Source organism: Plectropomus leopardus, chromosome 20 (assembly GCF_026936395.1).
Source record: "Plectropomus leopardus strain MGB_pleo_1.0 chromosome 20, ASM2693639v1, whole genome shotgun sequence".
NCBI classification, from domain to species: Eukaryota; Metazoa; Chordata; class Actinopteri; order Perciformes; family Serranidae; genus Plectropomus; species Plectropomus leopardus.
In genome coordinates, this window is record NC_142195.1 from 3,522,506 (window position 1) to 3,541,640 (window position 19,135).

At 38.5% G+C, this 19,135-nt stretch overlaps 1 protein-coding gene across 2 annotated transcripts in view; it reads left to right on the forward strand.

Annotated features, from left to right (window-relative positions):
• Positions 1 to 19,135, forward strand: part of dcc (DCC netrin 1 receptor) — a 352,843-nt gene that overhangs the window by 246,670 nt on the left and 87,038 nt on the right. For both annotated transcript variants that reach the window (XM_088070760.1, XM_088070761.1), the window contains 3 exons: positions 20 to 214; positions 5,850 to 5,945; positions 17,214 to 17,452. In XM_088070760.1, coding sequence (XP_087926886.1) covers positions 20 to 214; positions 5,850 to 5,945; positions 17,214 to 17,452 — 530 coding nt within the window. The remainder of the gene's footprint in view (positions 1 to 19; positions 215 to 5,849; positions 5,946 to 17,213; positions 17,453 to 19,135) is intronic.

A 19,135-nucleotide genomic window follows, 5' to 3' on the forward strand; every position in this document is an offset into this window, starting at 1 on the left:
ATTGTTTGTGCTCTCGCAGAGAGTCAGGTGCCCGACCAGCCGAGCTCTCTGCACGTCAGGCCGCTGCCCAACAGCATCATCATGTCCTGGACTCCACCACTCAGCCCAAACATCCTCGTGCGAGGTTACATCATCGGATACGGAGTGGGGAGTCCCTACGCCGAGACGGTCCGGGTGGACAGCAAGCAGAGATACTACTCCATCGAAAACCTAGGTGAGGACGGGAGGGCTAGAGGAAACAGAAACAGTGGACTCAGCCAGAGATCTATGTTTTCAGACTTTGTGCTAAGCTTTTAGGGTGAACAGCTAGCCTAGCTGTTGTTCTGACAAAACAATTTATATGAAGCCTGTACATACACAAACATTTACATGCCACATTATTGTTTAACTCCTTAAAACCTGAGCACATTGTCTTAAATCCTTAAAAAATGAGCAGCTTAACCCCTTGAATCCTGAGCAAATTAATCTCAAATCAAAAACATGTAAAGCAGTGAACAATTTAAAAGAAATTACCCACAATTAGGATTACAAGGAATTAGTAAAAAATTACAAGAAGATTACCTGAAAATGAATGCATGCACACACATACAAAGATGACTGGTAAAATTAAAAAATAAATAAAAACAAAAAAGAGGAAGTTGCAAAAATGTAAATGTTAGTAACTTTACATATGTGATTATAATTAAATAATTTATTATTTAATTATTTAATTTATAAGTTATTTTCTAAGATTTTTCTCTCTGCTTTTTGTGTTTTAAATTAAACTAATTTTCAGTTCATTTTTTGTCAGCTTTTCTTAATTTCTTGCAATTTTCAGGACATCTCTTGCCAAGTTGCTCGTTGCCTTTTCACTCGTGTTTTCAAAAGAAACTAAATCAATTTGTTCAAGTTTCAAAGGTTTATATGCTTGTGATAGGTGCCTGAACATAACAAAAGCAACTTACAACAAACAAAGAAAATAAATAATAAAATAATAATAGTATAGTAATAGTATAACAAATAATAAAAATATATTAAAAAGTTAAAGAACAAAACTTGAAATGATTTGTAAAACGTGCAAAATTAAAGTAAGTTAATAGATGATTTTCAAATGATTTTCTGTCTTTCTCACTCCTTAGCTAATTCTCAGGTCATTTTCTCATTAAATTCTTTAATTTTGTGCAATCTGCCAGTCATTTCCAGCCAAGTTGCTAATTACCTTTTTTACCCATGTTTTTGAAAAAAAATCAAACTAATTTGCTCACATTTTAAAGGTTTAAATGCCTGTGACAGGTGTCTGAATTCAGCGCAAGAAAACTGATGTCGTTCAAGTTTATAACGGGTTAAAAAAAGTGACCACAGAGTCGCAGATCTGCTGCAATTACAGTAAGTGCATTCCTCGCTTGACCAGGAGGTCTGTCTGATGGATAGGAATCATTTTTATTAGCTCTCTAGACGCCGCTAAATGTGAAAAATACAGTCATCATATTTAACCTTTGTGTGTGTTACAAGAAATCTGAGTGGGAGTGCAATTAGAGACAGAAGCCACATTCCCACGGGACAAAAAAAGAAACCACTAACAAACACTGGCTTTTTAATATAATGGGAATATAAATACTGACATTCATACTTAGGGTCAAATGACTTTGAGTAGTCATGGGTATTTACCACCTCCGGGTCTGATCAACATTGATGGATACAGAACACTTGGGTGAATGCACTTTCAGCTCCTTAACTGGCAAGATGCGATGACCACCACAAAATACTGTCTGTCTTCTCCTAAGCAGCGGTTAAACATGAATCTTCATTAGTCTGCACCAAGTTTAAAAAACAGACTGAATAAGTAAGATATTTAAAAAGAGAAATAACCACTGTAAACACATTAAAGACCCACCAAAACAACAACAACACACACACACACACACACACACACACAACGGCATTCTTTTCTGCTGCAGAGTTGTGTACACAGCTCTTCTGTACTGGCAATGAGAACGCTGGCTATAGCCCATTTATAGCAGGTTTTCCTGTATTTGAAAAACCCACATGCACATGATTATTTAGTTGGAAAAGGGCTCAGTAATGGGTGAAATAAAGCAAAAACGTTTTTGGTCTTGGGTCAAGTCTTACATTTGGCAGCAGAGCAGTCAGTATTTCAGAAATACTGAGCTCATGTGTCCTATAATTACTACCACTTAACCTAGTTCTTTCCAACGAAATTATTAACACATTCTGACTTTTTTATTCCCCAACTTAATTCTGTTCTAAAGCCAACTTCACGTTGTCTGGAATTAAATACTGGTGGAGGTGGTCACATTTGAATTGAAAACTCTTACCTCTTATGAAAATAACTTTTTGCCATATTTGCTAAAACTGTCACTACATCCACACAGTAGTACATGCGGCAGATAATCTGTGAAGAAAAAAAAACGTAAGCAAATATACCAAAAGTTATTTTCATAAAACTTGTCGGCTGAAGCTTTCATAAGTCTGAAAATACTGCAAATGATGTATCACTGTGAGTGTGGGAAATAAGCTGCACAAGGTCGCTTAAATGACAAAAGAACAAAATAAAATAACAACAAAATAACAAATAACAAAAGAATCAGTCAGGTCTCAAAGATGTGGATAGGGGCCAAGTCCTCTCATTTTAGGAATTGCAGACAAGTTAACCCTTTGAAACCTATGCAAAGGGTTTAATTTGTTTCAAAAACATGGGGAGAATGCAATGAGTAACTTAATAAGACATGGCACAAACAATTAACTAGAAATTAAAGACGAAAAGAAAAGATAAGAAAAAAAAGTTTTAAAAAATCCAAAAACAATCAAGAACGTGACCTGAAAAAGTACAAATATATATATATATATATATATATATATATATATATATATATATATATATATATATATATATATATTATCACTGATGTACTTTTCCATCACAGCCAAAAGCTTTTTCTCACGTTCTGTCTTATCAGCACCAAAATAATACATCACTCCACGAATTTACACTCCCAATGTACTTATCAAGCCCAAATATTTAATATTTCCACCCCCCATAAATCCAGCAGCTCCTGCCGACAACAAAGTGCCAATATTGACACAGTCCCTCCCTGCTCCACTAATTCATTATGATGATGAAATCCCCATTTAATTACAATCAATAATTTAAAGGAATTTAATAAGAAAGCAGCTTGAGGTGGAAATCTAATTGTGAAAGGAAGAATAAGAGAAAACATCCTCCCCAGCGACCACAACAAGCAATCTGCATGCCAGAGAAGACAATAACAAATTGGGCGAGCTTTTATACGCGGATGAAAACTTCCGCCTCAGGTCTCATAATGGAGGAGTAATGAAAAAATAAAATCCTGCCGCTGTGTTGCATGCACACATGGGAGCGAGTGCACATATGTACACGACATTTATAATTCATAGTGATCATTAATTCACACGGTGAGGCGTCTGGGGAGCGGAGCCAAGCGTGTTTGTTTAACTGACGCCATGGTTTGACGCTACATGGAGGGAACATGCGGCATCACATCAAGAGCGGCGAGTGGCGGCAGGAAGAGCCGCCACATGACTGTCACTTTATACGTCTACAGTCATCATGTGTTCAGGTGCATGTGCTGCTTTCAAGTCAGTTCAGGACAGAAGAGAAAGTCCACCACAGTCGTCCAACATGATTTATTTATGATTGTATGAACATGTCCAGTCAGATCTCCTGACATCATTTATTGTTTGGAGGAACATAATGATTCCAGTAACAACCAGCCAATACAAATCACTCCACATAAATAATGATTTATTATATTGTTTAAAACCCTGCCAAACCTGGATCGTCAACTGCTGTATTCAGAAGCCTTTCAAAGCATTTAAACCTCTGAATTGTGAGCAAATTGTTTTGATTTCTTTCAAAAACAAAAAAGGCATTAAAGGCAATACAGGCAACTGGCAATTTGGCAAGACATGTCACACAAAATACAAGAAATTTATAAAAGGTGAAAACTGAGAAAGTGAAGAGAGAAGAGAATTATTAGAATAAAAAAACTAGGGGGAAATATATACTAATAAATATAATTGTTGTACATTTAAAATGATGTTACAGGCATAATAGTATTATTATTATTATTATTATTATTATTATTATTCACTTTTTTCCAGGTAGTTTTCTTGTAACATTTTCTCAGTTGTTTGCTCATTTTATTGGGCGAGGGTTTTTCAGGTTTCAAAGTGTTAATGTTGCTTATATGATAAATTATAATGACATCAAAGTAAAACCTTGTTAACTTTTTACCTTTGTTTCCATTTTAATCACTTAAATAATTGTAATTGCTGAAGCATACAGAAAGAAGAAGCGTGCTGCAGCTCCACTGCTGAAAAGCTTCTTCCAGCTTTGCTCTGAGCAAATCATCAGAATCTCAAGATCAGCTGCTGGTGGAGAGTGTAGAATCTGTCACAGTCACAGTCTGCCTTTTCTTTTATTAAGTAATGGAACCAGCTTCCTGACAGTTTGAAAACATGGATCGATTTTCAGAATTTTCCTGGGGTGTTAAAAAAATGGATTTTCAGAAACAAATCGTGTTTACATTAATTTGATACAGACAAAGTGTGTGGATTTTGTAACACACTTTGACATGTCTGAAGTGTGTTGGGATGTTACTGTTACATAATGAGCACAGCTCCTGAATAGCCCAATGGGTCAGGCCAGGTTTGGACTAAAAATGTGCGCTGATTGGCCGGGTAGGGCTCAAGCATTTCAGCAACGGACAGCTGCCACACTCTGTTCTCTGGCTTGGAAATCCACTGTGGAGGGTCAGTGATCCACTGAGCTGCTCCATTTTCATCTGGAGACACCTGTGACTTGCTATAGATCCCTGTTTATGTTGGGTATTAGAAGCTGACTAGTGGTTTTTGGACAGGTTGGGCGCTGGTTCAGTATTTTATGTGATACTCTCAGACGAGCTGGGTTCACGTTTCAGCTCACACAGGTCGGTGCTTATCTGGTTGTAATTTCTTCGGCCCGTTGAGAACTTGATGATTAGATTATTAGATCTTTATTTGTCCAAAATCTGGAAAATTGTCTTTGACTTCACAAAAACACAATGACATGGATTACAAACAAAACAACATTTAAAACAAAGAGATTAAGAGCTTAAGAGAGAACTTTCTCGATACTGTCTTTTCTCCTTATGTGGGACTAATGTTGTTGTTGTTGTATATGATTCCCGTCAAATAAATGTAATAAACCAAACTAAACTAAAAAAGGAAAGAAATATTTAGCAAATGATCACAAAATTTGCATTTTAACCCTTTGAAACCTGGATCAATATCACTTTTCTTGTGCTGCATTTACATGCCTTTCACAGTTGTTTAAAGCTTTACACCCCTTAACAAATTGGTGCGATTACTTTCATAAATATGGGAAAAAAGAAATGTCAAGCAAATTGCAAGAAATTAATAGATACCAACAAAATAATTTTTAAAAAATCTAGGGAAAAAATGTCAAGAGAAAAATTAAAATTATTATCATAACTTAATTAATTAATTAATTAATTATCATAACTATATTTTAAAATTATGTTACAAAGTATAATTTTATTTTGATTTAATTGACTTTTTTTAATTTTATTTTATTTATCCACTTTTTTGCTAATTTTCTTGTTTTTTTTTTGTTTTTTTTTTCACTAATTTCTTGCTAATTTTTGGATCATTGCTTCTTGTTGCTCATCGCCTTCTTCCCATGAAGAGAAGAATTCAAGCCAATTTGCTCAGGTTTCAAAGGGTTAAAATGATAATATACTTTGCTGTATATGCTGAATGTGATTTAAAATGACCTTTTATCTATTTTTCTCTCTGTGTCTCTCTCTCAGAGCCAAGCTCACACTACGTGATTTCCCTGAAGGCGTTCAATAACGCCGGCGAAGGAGTCCCTCTGTATGAGAGCGCTGTCACTCGATCTCTGACAGGTACAATCACACACTGATAATCACAGTAATCCTGTTTTTACAGCACACTGCTGATCTGTTCACACACAATATGATATGTAGCAGATATAATAACATGTTACGAATCAGTCCAGTACATGACGGTTGTGTCAGTGTCACAGCTTAAAATTGAAAGTGTAATGTGCTGTGACTGCTGGGAGTGTGACAGTGATGAGACCACAGTACTTTCATTAACAGAGATTAGTGTCTTTTATTTCGAACATGACAAATAAAATAGGAGGACAAAATAATTAAATACAAGAAAAAAAAAAAACAAAACACCAGAATGCCCATCGGAAATATTCAGTAAACAAATGAAAGTGTTTCATGTCCAAAAAGGAGTAGGAGAAAGTGAATACCTAACAAATCCTACCTCCCTCTTTTTAATTGATAAATAAAGTTGATTTTAAACATTAATATTCCTAAATTCTGCCCCAATATGCACCATACATCCCTTTGACTAATCAAACAAGAATTAAGACAAAAACAAAAGCAGATCAATCTAAATAAACACACACACACACACACATCTCAGAACAGAGTAGTGGACATAGTGTATTTTATCAGGCACCAGCAGCAACAGCAGTATGAGCTGCTACTGCTGAAAAGTGGAGAGAGAAATTTTTAAACATACAGGAGAAAGTAGGAGCTTATTACCATTTACTGCGTGATGTTTTATTCAACACGCTATCAATGATGCATCGTGTTTCAGATGTCCATCCTGTCTGTCCTCGGGATCAGCAGCTGCTGGTACTTTCTCAGCACACAGCGTCTCTTTTATCTCTTTACCTCCACAAGTGCGTGGTTTGTTGCTGCTGTGTGTGAACAAGACGACAACGCAGGCTCTATTATTGTGAACACGGCAACACGTGCGTGCAGCCCAGTACGTCAGGAGCGTGGTGCACTCAGGCGCAGGGTGGGATCAGAAAGAAGGGTCCTAAGGGAGTTAACCCAGAGTTATACTTGCTTTTAACTACATATTTGCATGCGTATAGTGGCTGCCCTGCAGATTCCACTTCCTATTGTAGCGTTGCTTGTGCAGGTCCTCAAAAATCAACAATATGTGTCTGCCAGATGCGATACGCACATGAACATTAGAGGCAGCATGGTGATGGCATAACAAACTGCTTGATTTAGGGGCCTTATGTACAGTGTACGACAATATCACTGTAAATAATTTTACTGTAAAATAATAGTAAAGAGCCAGCAGCACAGTTGCCAGCAATATACTGTAATTTTATACAATTCATACTGTGAAATGACTTCACAACCTATTGCCGTAAAACAGAAATATTACAGTATTTCTATAATATACATTAAAACACTGGCAGCACAGACTCGAGCAATATACTGTTATTTTACAGTATTCATGCTCTTTAACATTTTCACAGTCTGTTACCATAAAAATGAAAGCAGCATATCTCTCTGTTAACCACAGGGCTAGATGTGAAAATATTCCAGTAGGCTTATGCTCTGATTTAGTGCTGCCTCCCTCTGCCGATGCTGGTCTCTTTGTGCTTAATTATTGGGTTAACAAGAATATCAGTTCTCAGATGCAGACCATTACGTCAACGTTACCAAAATAACAACAAAAAATGCCCACAAAATAGGCTAATTGAGTTCCTCTTCTCACTGATAATGAATCATTGAAACTAGTTAGACAGCCTGTTGAGCGTCAGTTTGATATCAAACATTCTAAGTAAAGTGAACAAGATTAACCGTCTAATTTGTAGATGCAAGACCCATCAGTGTTGATGAAGCAGGTCTTGTTGATGTGTAGCAGATGTCCTCCGAAATGTGCAGGAAAAACTGCTGTCCAAATGACAATTTCTGAAGTCCCTCGGGAGTTGATGGTAATTTATTTCACAGAAAACTGACTGAGAGACAAAAAGCAGGAGCCTAATTTTAAAATAACAAGACTAACATTAAATTAAACTTCTGACCGAGTTCCAAATTCTCCATGCAACACCCTGTTTCCAAAAAATACTGTAGTGTCCTGTCATTTCCATCAGCAGCAGACTTTTTAGGACCTCCGTCCTGTTGCTTCAAGTACAGTACCAAAGCATTTTACATGAAAACAGTATTTTACTGTAGGAGATTGACTGAAGATTAAAAGTAATTGCTTACAGTTTATAATAGAAAAAAACAAACAATATCAGAACCTGTCAGAGTGTATGATCTGGTGTGCCCTTTGAAATCCTACAGTAACATGCAGAGTACATTGGCAAGTTTGTGAACAGTTCTATTAACAAAGCAGCAGGTTGTCGACATGAATGCATTATTAAAAAGCAAGTGTGTCTCCATCCTTCGTCTAAAGCCCTTTGCACTCAGAGATGGCACCACAGGGCTGTTACAAAGTCCCTTCTTTAGGATGGCTTTGCAGTTTTACACAGAACTAAACATCGGCAGTATCATCAAACGGTAGACGTCAGTTTCTCGTGTTATGTTTGGGTGCCTTTCAGAAGAGTTTAAAGCTTTGAAACCCAAGCAAACTGGTATGATTTCTCTTGAAAATGTGTCTAAATAGGTAACGAGATGCCTTAAATCGCAAGACACGAGGAAAACCTGACAAGAGAGTGAACTGAAAATTTTTATTGTTGTTGTATTGTATTGTAATTATTATGTTAAAAATGATTGTTTTATTTTATTATTTAATTTATTATTTTTCATTTTCTTTTATTTTCCCTTCTTTCATTTTTTAGTTTCTTACTCTTTAATCCATCACAAGCTTATCTCTGCTCGTCTCGCTGCTGCAATCAAACTCTGCTTTTCTTTAAATGATCACGGCACAAATGCCGTAAACAATAAATGAGAACACACACACATACACACACACACACACACACACACACACACACACCAAATCAACACTTATAATATTTTTGTTTGTTCTGTCATTGTACTATCCTTTGTCTTACAATTGACAAAATGAAAATAATAATTTTAGAAAAATATTTTTTATTGAATTATAATTAGATATTTACATTTAGTTACATTTACATTTTAAGCACTTTTTCAAGCAATTTCCTTGTAGTATTTGTGTTGTTTGTTATTATTATGTTGTTATATTTTACCAATTTATTTTTCTTTTTGTGTGCTAATATCTTGGTAATTTCTTTCTTGATAACTTTTGTTAATTTCTTGCAAATTTTGGGTAATTTCTGTAGTTGCTCATTGCCTTCCTCCTGTGCTTTTGAAAGAGGTTAAGCCAATATGCTCGTGTTTCAAGGGGTTACTAATAGCAGTAGTAGCAGCAGTGTTAGCAAATGTAGCAGTAGAGGTAGCTGGTTTCCTAAATATCAATGTCTTAGTTTGAAGGCCTGGGTCTGTCCCAGCTGAGTTTGAGTTAATATTGATGAGGACTTTTGTACTCGTAGTTGTGATTCAGGAGAATGGATTTTAAAGTACGCAGTTAGGCCTCAATCAGAATCCAGCAGCACCAAGTCTTGCAATATTCATTCTGAGGAAAACGTTCACACATCACTCCCAGTTGTCTGTGTGTGTGTGTGTGTGTGTGTGTGTGTGTGTAACATGTATGAATCGTAGGTATGTGTGTATCTATTTATATAGGCTGTGTGTGATGGCTTACACTCATTACAGTATGTGTTTGTGTGTCTGTGAGTGAGAGACTCATTAGCTCTTCCTGCAGAAGATGGGCTGCAGAAGTGAGATAAATGAAACGTATCCAACTCTCAGCCAAGTTTCATCTTATGAATTAAACAGCCGGCCCTCCTCTGCTCACCCAGCAGCCTGTGGCTGACATAAATCCTTTATTACTCTCATAAAAATGCCACATTTCTGAGGTTTGATGCGATGATAGTCACCAGAAAAACCAGCAGCACAGACCACTCGGCTCACCTCAGTTTTTTAACCTTCATTACAGGATGTTTTTGCGGTGGTGCTACCTGGAAACTTATCCAAAAAAAGATTATTTTTAGCTCACGCTCGTTGTCTTTGATTGAGATTTCTTTAAGAGAGGAAGGAAGAAGGGAGAGAGGGACAGAGAGAGAGATTTGATGGACTTTGAGGGAAACATAAAAAGAGAAACAAGTGACGGCAGGGAGACAAAAGACATCAACAAGGAGAAAAAGAGGGCATGAGAATCGAGAGAAGGAGACAGAGGGAGAGATGTATAATGCAGAAATAAAGTAAAATACATGGGGACACAGGCATCTATAGCCACACAGATTTATGAATCTCCTACAGTCATAATAGAGTTTTCAAGAGATGTTTACATAGATGCATTAAAAACGCATATACTTGTCGAGATTTATAAAGAAGAAGCTTTTTCCAAAGCACTTTATGACATTCTGTGTTTACACAAAGCAGCAGCGGGATCAGACTAAGTGATGTCAGATGGATTAAAGTTTTGCTGCTGACCAGACTGAGTCTGCTTTCAAAGATTCCCTCCAGACATGTCGAGAGAATTATGAAAAATAATCCGCTTTGAGTCTGATATGGCTTTCTTACATTGTTCTTTGATGAAGTAATTTCAAATGAGTTCATACATTTCATTCAACTTCAAAAAAGAACGCTGATTTCCTGGTTAGCTCAGTGTTCTATAGGCGGTAAATCTGATCTGAGGCTGGAAGGATGATTGGTTCTTATCAGATAACGTCTGTGTCGCCTGGTTCCAAAACTGCACTGACCCGTCCCAGGTCACAACCCTGAGAAGCACTGCTATAGACAAAACTTCTGGAGCTTTAGAACAATATATAGACATATCTGGAGCTCTGTAGAAATGTTAACAGAACTGGAGCTCTTTAAAACTATGTTAACACATATGGAGTTCTGTAGAGATATTTCAACACATCTGGAGTAATTAAGAAATACATTAACACATCTGGAGTTCTATGGAGGTATTTAGACACATCAGGAGTTCTACTAAAATATCTGGGCACAATTGTAGTTATATAGATATATGTAGACACATCTGGACATCTGTTGACATATGTTATCACATCTGGAATTCAATAGAGATGTGTAAACACATCTTGAGTTCTACAGAGTGATGTAAACATATCTGGAGATCTGCAATAATATGTAGAAATATCTGGGATTCTACAGCAATTCTACACATTTGGAGTTCTATCAAGACATAGAGCTTACATCTGGACACATCTGGATTTCTATTAAAATGTGTTTTTACATCTGGAGATTTATCAAGATATGTAGTAACATCTGGAGGTCTGTAGACATATATATGTTAATGCATCTTGAGTTCTGTGGAGATATGTAGACACATCTGGACATCTGTCGAACTATTTTAACACATCTGAAATTCAATAGACATATGTAGACATCTGGAGTTCTATAGAGTGATGTAAACACATTTGGAGTTCTGTGAAATATCTAGAAACACCTGGAATTCTATAGGGATGTGTCAACACATTTGAGGTTCTATTGAGATATTGAGACAAATCTAAAGTTCTGTAGAGACACTTAAACATATCTGGAATTCTTCAGAGATATGAAGGCACATCTGGAGATCTTTGGAAACATGTTCGCTCATCTGGATTTCTATTAGGATGTGATCTAGAGTTCTGTAGATATATGGAGACACATCTTGAGATCTGTAGAAATATTGAATACATCTGGAATTCTTTAGGGATATGTAAACACATCTGGATCTATGCTGGAGCTTATCTGCATCTGGATCTCTTCTGCATATATGCAGAAGACACATAAGGGGTTCTATAAAGATAGGTAGACACATACAGGGTTCTATAAAGATAGGTAGACACATTTGGAGTTCTTTAGAGAGATGCAGACCTATCTGGAAGTTTGTGGAAAGATGTTAACATATCTGGAAAGCTATAGAGATATTTAAACAGGTTTGAAGTTCTGTAGAGAGAGAAACATCTGGAGATCCATCGAAACATGATAGCTCATCTGTTTTTCTATTGTGATATGTAGAAACATATGGATTTCTATGGAGTGCTGTAAACACATCTGGAGATTTGTAGAAATATGTAAACACATCTGGAGTTCTTTAAGTATATGTAAACATATATTGAATTTAATAAGGATATGTAGACACATTTAAAGTTCTACTGAGATATCAAGACACATTTAAAGTTCTACAGACATGGAAAGACATTTGGAATTCTTTAGAAATATGTGAACACATCCAGAGTTCTATTGAGATATCTTGACACATCTGAAGCTCTCTGGAGAAATGTAAACACATTTGGAGTTCTTTAGAGTGATATTAATACATCTGGAAATCTGTAAAAATAGGTAGCCTGGAGTTCATATCGGAATATGTAAACATATCTGGAACTTAATAGGGATATGTAGACCTAAAGAGATATGTATACACATCTGGATTTCTGTCCAGATATGTAGACATGTCTCAAGTTCTGTAGAGATATGCAAAAACATCTGGAGTTGTGTAGAAGTATGTGAAAACATCCGTAAATCTGTAGGGATAGTTTTCCAGAGATGTACATCCTCACATGGAGTTGTGGTGTGACAGTCAGGAGTTGATAAGCTGAGACCCCGAGGGCTGAGAGAAACTAAACCCATTACTGTTCTGACAAGGTCATCAACAGCGACACACACACAGATACACACACTCTCTCTGTCTTGTCATGCCGGGACAGGCTGAACTCTCCGTCACTTTATGGTGGCAGGCTGCTGTTTTTTTTTTTTTTTTTACGAGAGCTTTTAAAAAAACGTCTCGTTAACGGTGGGATCCTCGTTAATATACTGCCTCGTCCTCGCCTCGCCGCCCACACACTGCAGAGACAGAACTGATCCTCAACCAACTACCACGCCGCCATTTAATCAAGGACTGGAGGACCGCAGAGAGAGAGGAGGAGGGAGACGGGAGGAGGGATGGGAGCAATATGAAACAATGGAAGGAGAAAGAAGGGAGGAAGCAAAGCACAGGGGAAGTCTGGTGGATGAGCAAGTGATGGAAAAAGTAATAGAAAGAGGAATAAAAGGAGGACAGATGGAGAGGTGGAAGGTTAGCTGAGGAGAACGGGATTGAGGTGGGAGGAGGAAGAAAGGGAAATATGCAGCACAAAAAATGAAGAGTGCAACAAAATATGTAAAAGAGGAGAATAGTGAGTAGACAGAGATGGAATGTAGAGAGTAAGGAAACAAGAAAGGGAAGGAGGAGAGAGTAGAGGGAGGAGTCCAGTGGAGGAGGAGGAGGTGGAAGAGGAGGCGTGTCCTCCGTCCTCATCAGTATTCTGTCCTGACCCAAGCTTTATTGTGATGCTGGACGACCAGTTAAACCACGACAGCACCCGCTGCAGCTCGCCCCGCAGCTCCAAACCCCTCTTTCATCAATCTCTCTCACTCTCTCTCTCTCTGTTGGCCTGCAGCTGTACATCGCTCTTCAGCAGCAGCACATTATGTGTCAGTGTTGATTCTCTCAGTGGTCTCGTTTAGACTGAACACACAACAGGACGAGACTCCTTCATCTCCCAGGACTGATGCTGCCTTCACATGAACTCACACCGACAGTCAAGACCACGATCTGTTTGATGTTCTTCAAATGTATGGAATTAGAGGGAAATCAAACATTACAGCCCCTTTTTCAACCCGTTTTTACTCTGAACTTGTAAAAAATACCGCCACTCTGTCAGTGCTTTTGATGTATGAGTGTGATGCCAAACGCCACCTTCAGTGTCCACATGCAACATGCACGGATGGTGTCAGATCAGAATGCGGTTGAACAGAACTGATGGCGTTGTTTTTGTATGCAGGCGGATGGCTTTAAGGTACCCAGGGCATCCACATGCAACGCAAACGGGCAGTGTCTCTTGAGAATGCGGCCAGACAGAACCGGTCATGTGCGCATTTAATGCTGAAGGACAGGGTCTCGTAATAAGATGGGGTGGTGGAGGTGGATAAGTACTACAAACAACTGAATTTTGGAGTGTGGAGTTTGCTGCCTGTGTGGATGTAAGGGTTTTTTCCTACACCTTACCATGTGTCTCTTTTGCCTAACCCTAACCATCCGTGACGTTGTTGCCTAATCCCAACCATTGTGACAGTCTGCGCTGTCATGTAAACATAAGGACCATGCTCCTTCATTCCACCATGTGCATTTGTTGACATCACAGTAATGGCATCCAGGAGTGCAAACAGCTGACACAGAAAGATACCTAAAGCGTCATAGGTAGGCGTGGTTTGGTTTCATTGTTTGTTGGTCTTGAGCATTGGCATCTCACCTAGGTGACGCACCAAAAAAGTCTACTACGTCACTTTAGAAATGTTGATATGATACATATGAAATGTGCAAGTGTAACATAGTTGTGGTTTGGAGAAATGTTCAGTGCTAACATTTTCTTCTGGTAATTGGGGAAAGACCCAACAATGGGCACAACACTGGAGCTCTTTGAATAGCTCAACAATTATTGGCAGCAAGAGGTCTGACATCAAGCTGATCTTTGGCTGTAAGTGGGGCCTTTATGGGGAGAACTAGGCCACTGATAGGGATCTGTTAGTTACAACAAGAATCAACCAGGGTCAGCGGGTCATTGTAGGGCCAGTTTTAACCCTGACAGGTTCTTACTGTGAACTCGTCACATGGTGCGGCTCTGTCAGTGACCTTTTGGCCGCTTCTACCTATGACGTTTTAGGTATCCTTCCACGTCAGCTGTTTACACTCGAATGCAGTTATGGTGATGTCAACAAAAGCATGTGGTGGGATGATGTCATGGTAGGATGACACAGCCCTGATGTCACAGCATGCAGAAAGCAGCATGGTCCTTATGTTTATACAATAGTGCACACTGTCACAGTGGTTAGGTTTAGGCATGAAAGTTTGTTGTTTGTGGGACCCATCCACCTTTCCACCCACGTGCCCTCTAAGCACAGTTGCACGCCTTATATTATGTGGTTACTGGCATTGCTATTACCTGACGCTATCCTTCAGTGTGTCTTGCACACGTGACAGGTTCCGTCTGGCCACGTTCTCAAGTTACGTCACCTGTGCACGTTCGTTGTGGAGGAACCTGGTGCTGTTCGGCTGCCCGCAAGCGTATGATAACAGCAACACCGGTTCTGTCTGACTGCGTTCTTATCTGACGCAGTCCAGCTGCATTAAGGTTGGATGCGGAAGATGACTTTTGGCACGACACTTGTACACCAAAAGCACTGACAGAGCAGCGCTATATGACAAGTTCAGAGTGAGAACCAGCTGTTAAAATGGTGACCAACAAAGAGCCCATTTGCACCTTAAGCCCACTTTGGCCTATCAACAGTCCAGAAAGTTTGAAGGTTTTTAGGGCCAATGGGGAGGTTGAGCGGTCTGTTCAACTGCAGCGTTAGACATGATTTGTTCCAGTTACACTTCTGAAATTTGTGTGTGTGTGGGTGAGAAGACACTGAGATAAAATTAGATGTTAGAATCAAAAAACAGGTGCAGAGGGACAGGCATAGATCAGCTTCTCTTGGTCTCATTCCTGAAACTAGAGCAACATTCAGACTTGTTTTTTGATATTATTTAGTATTTATGCATTCTATTGTTCATTTTAAGTTTAATTGTTATATCTTTTTTCCCTTATGCAAACCCAGTTGGTAAAATTTTGGTACAAAAAGGAAAACAATCAGTAACAAACTTCACAGAAATTTATCCTGCATTAAAAATCATCATCTCCAGCTGCCCTGCAGGCTTTTCTACTGCGTTAAACTAAAAATAACGATTGAGTTGAAATTCATGACAGTGACTTTGCAGTGAACCAGAAAACAGCGTTCACAGCTAATGTGTGTTTATATCTTTATCTCTACCTTTTTCCGGCTCTGTTAGCATCTGTTTCATATTCTGCTGCCTTCAGGTGCTCCTGCAGCCTTCAACTCTTCATTCAAAGGTCACACTGATATCTTATACAGCTCTGCATGTCAAGAAACATAATTGGTGTAAAGTTTTATACTTTTGTATTTATTTCTGTTCACAGTGAAGCAGTTCAACAACATGTTGATGCTGATTTGATTCACAGAAGGTTCCAGAAACATGCTGACATCCACAGTGTTTCTGAAAGCACGTGAAGGCAGCGTCTGCTCTCTGATTGGCTGAGCCACAGATCCACAGATGGGTTTCATTTGTTCAAGTACACAGAAACCAACAGTTTGAACTGATGTGATGGCTGGAAAAATAATATAGTGTCAGATGGAAGGCACACATTTTAAATTTGGGCAGATTTTGTTCTTTTTTTAAACGCTAACTCTTAAAAAGGAATTAAAGGGATAGTTCAGAATTCTTAAATTATTATGAAAAATTGGGTTTTATGGGGATATTATACTTGCTAAATGCAGCAGCCCCCCTGCATGTTTCTAGGATTATAGGACGCAGGATTTGAGGACATTTCTCAGAGATGAGGACATTTCTTAGATTTTAGGACATTTTGTAAATTTCAGGACATTCCTAGGACTTTGGGACATTTCTAGGATTTTAGGATGTGAGGGGCTTAGCTAGGACCTCTTTTGGGGGGCTTTTTTATTAACAAGCCCTATTTTTATGCTATTTTATGCACTCTGGCACCTCATGTATACTAAAGGTACAAAAACAATTTCCAGTGTGAATCACTTTAGTTTTACCGTGAATTGGAAAATGGATGGGGGACATCTGCTGTATGTGATGGTCTCTCCCCACACAACCCCACTTAAAAAAAAGTTAATTTCTTCTTCATTGCTCATTACTCTTTTCCCATGTTTTTTTTTAAAGAAATCTGTCCAATTTGCCCAGATCCTCAAGGGTTAAATGAATACAGTTTATTAAAACTTTATTTTTGTTCTACAGCTCTAGCAATCAGTTCTATCAGTTATAAAAACGCACTAGTCAGCATAGCAATCAAAAATTGCTAAAAATGTTAAAATGTCCAAGTTTGTTTTGACCTTTAAGTTTTGCCCCTCTGTGGATTTGAGGTTTCACTTCCTGTTTAAAGTAATAGATACTTTTTATCTCCCACTGTCTACTTACTTTATGTCTTTTTCTCTCCTTTTCTCTCTCCTGTTTTTCACTTCCTCATCCATCCACTTCTGTTTCCTCCTTCCCTGCTTTTAAATAAACATGGCTGCCTGTTGCATGTCACTTCCAAACTTGCATGTCATCTTATGTATTTATTTATTTTACACATGTGCATATGAACACATAACAAACCTGTATTAATCTGAATATGCTTGTGCCACTGTTGTCTGCATATATGAAATCTTCATTATCACGCATTCATTACACTGTATGATTTCATTAATTATCCCCAAACAACCGTTACTGTTAACACCCCCCCTCAGACCCCATTGACCCATCTGAGGATGACCTCTTCCATCTCTTTGATAAATACCCCACTCCCATGCCAGACACCAGCACTCCCATGATCCCCCCGGTGGGGGTCCAAGCCGTGGCTCTGTCCTCAGACTCAGTCCGTGTCTCCTGGGCTGACAACTCCATGACCAAGAACCAGAAGGCGTCTGAGGTCCGGTACTACTCCGTCAAATGGAAGACCAGCTACTCCACCAGCGGAAAGTACAAGGTAAACACACAGAGTCAGTCCATGATGTTAATGTGCAGCACTTCTTAGGTTAGTATTTTTTCTGTCAGAGATGCTGAAATGATGTCATGTGTTATATGATTGAGAATTTAATCATGAATGTGATGACTTTAGAACTGACTTGACAAAATAAAAAAGACCTGACTCTATGACCTGTGACTTCACTTGGACTTTTTACTCAGAATTACATGATATCCCCGAACCCAGACCTTGAAAATCATGCCTATTAATAAACCTATTAAAAACAGCTTGGGCGACATTCCTGACTATCCTCATAGTTTTGGTCTTGCCTTGGTACTGAACAGTCTTGACTTAGGACTTGAATTAGAAATTACCTGTCTTAAATTGGGACATTATTTTAGACTTACCTGTCATGACTTAAGACTATATTTCTTTAATTGGGACTGGATTTGGGACTTACACGTTTTGACTCGGGAACTAAATGTTGTTCTGTTGCTAAACTTTGGACGTACCTGTCTTGACTGGGGATTTAACTTGAGCCCTGCTGGTGTTGACTTAGGACTAGACTTGACTTGAGATTGGACTTGGGAATTACCTGTATTAAATTTGGACAGGACTCGGGACTTACCTGTTTTGACATGGAGCATGATTTGGGAATAAAATATCATGACTTGTCGCTACGCTTTGGACTTACCTATCTTCAATTGTGACTTGACTTGAGATCTGCCAGTCTTGACTTCAGACTAGACTTGGCCCAGGAATGACCTGTCTTTAATTGGGACTTGATTTGGGACCTGTTTTGTCTTGGGACTTTACTTGTCTTGATTTAAGACTTGGTTTTGGAATTACCTGTCTTAAGATAAAACTTCAACACTTGCAGTACACTGACGGACCTTTTATTCGCCCAATGTATTTTGGCTTGTGGCTTGTTCTTTATTTAGGATTTTAAACACTGTGTAAAATATGGATTCGCGGGGCGGCTTCTAACTCACCTGCTAGAGTGTGCGCCCCATATGCCGAGGCCTTTGCAGTGGCCTGGATTCCAGCATGTGGCGCTTTGCCTCGCATCATTCCCCCTCTCTCTCACAACTTTCCTGTCATTATACAGCTGTCCTATCAAAAAAGGGAAAAATCCCCCAAAAATAATCTTAAAAAAAACAACATGGATTCACCTTTGGACCTACCTGACATAGTAATTGATTAGGAACTTACCTATCTTGACTTTGGACTTGACATCAGACTTATCTTTCTTGACATTGGTCCTGATTGGGAATGCATAAGACACGAGACATGCAAAGCAATTACTTTGTCTCACAATTGCTCTCTTACAAGCTAATCACTTACAAGCTGTCAGAAAGAGATGGAATTATTGCTTGCAATGAAATTCAGGTGTTATGTGTTTATCATGCCCCCCTAGTTCATCTTATAAACTCTCTGTCTTAACAAGAAGTGCAAGTACAGCAAACGTTTCTCAGCTGATAGGGATAAAATTTCATACCTGCCACCTCCAGTGCTGGCTGCGCTAAGTTAAAGCAGGTGTTCCCTCCTCTCAGCAATGTAACAACATCAGCACAGCGAAATGGAAACTGTAAACAATAATCATGGAGCATCAAGGAGTTTTACAAAGCAGAGTAACAGCAATCTGGGTGTAAGAAGACTGGAGGAACACTGCACTCTATGTGTTTGTTGCTTCTGTCTTTTTTA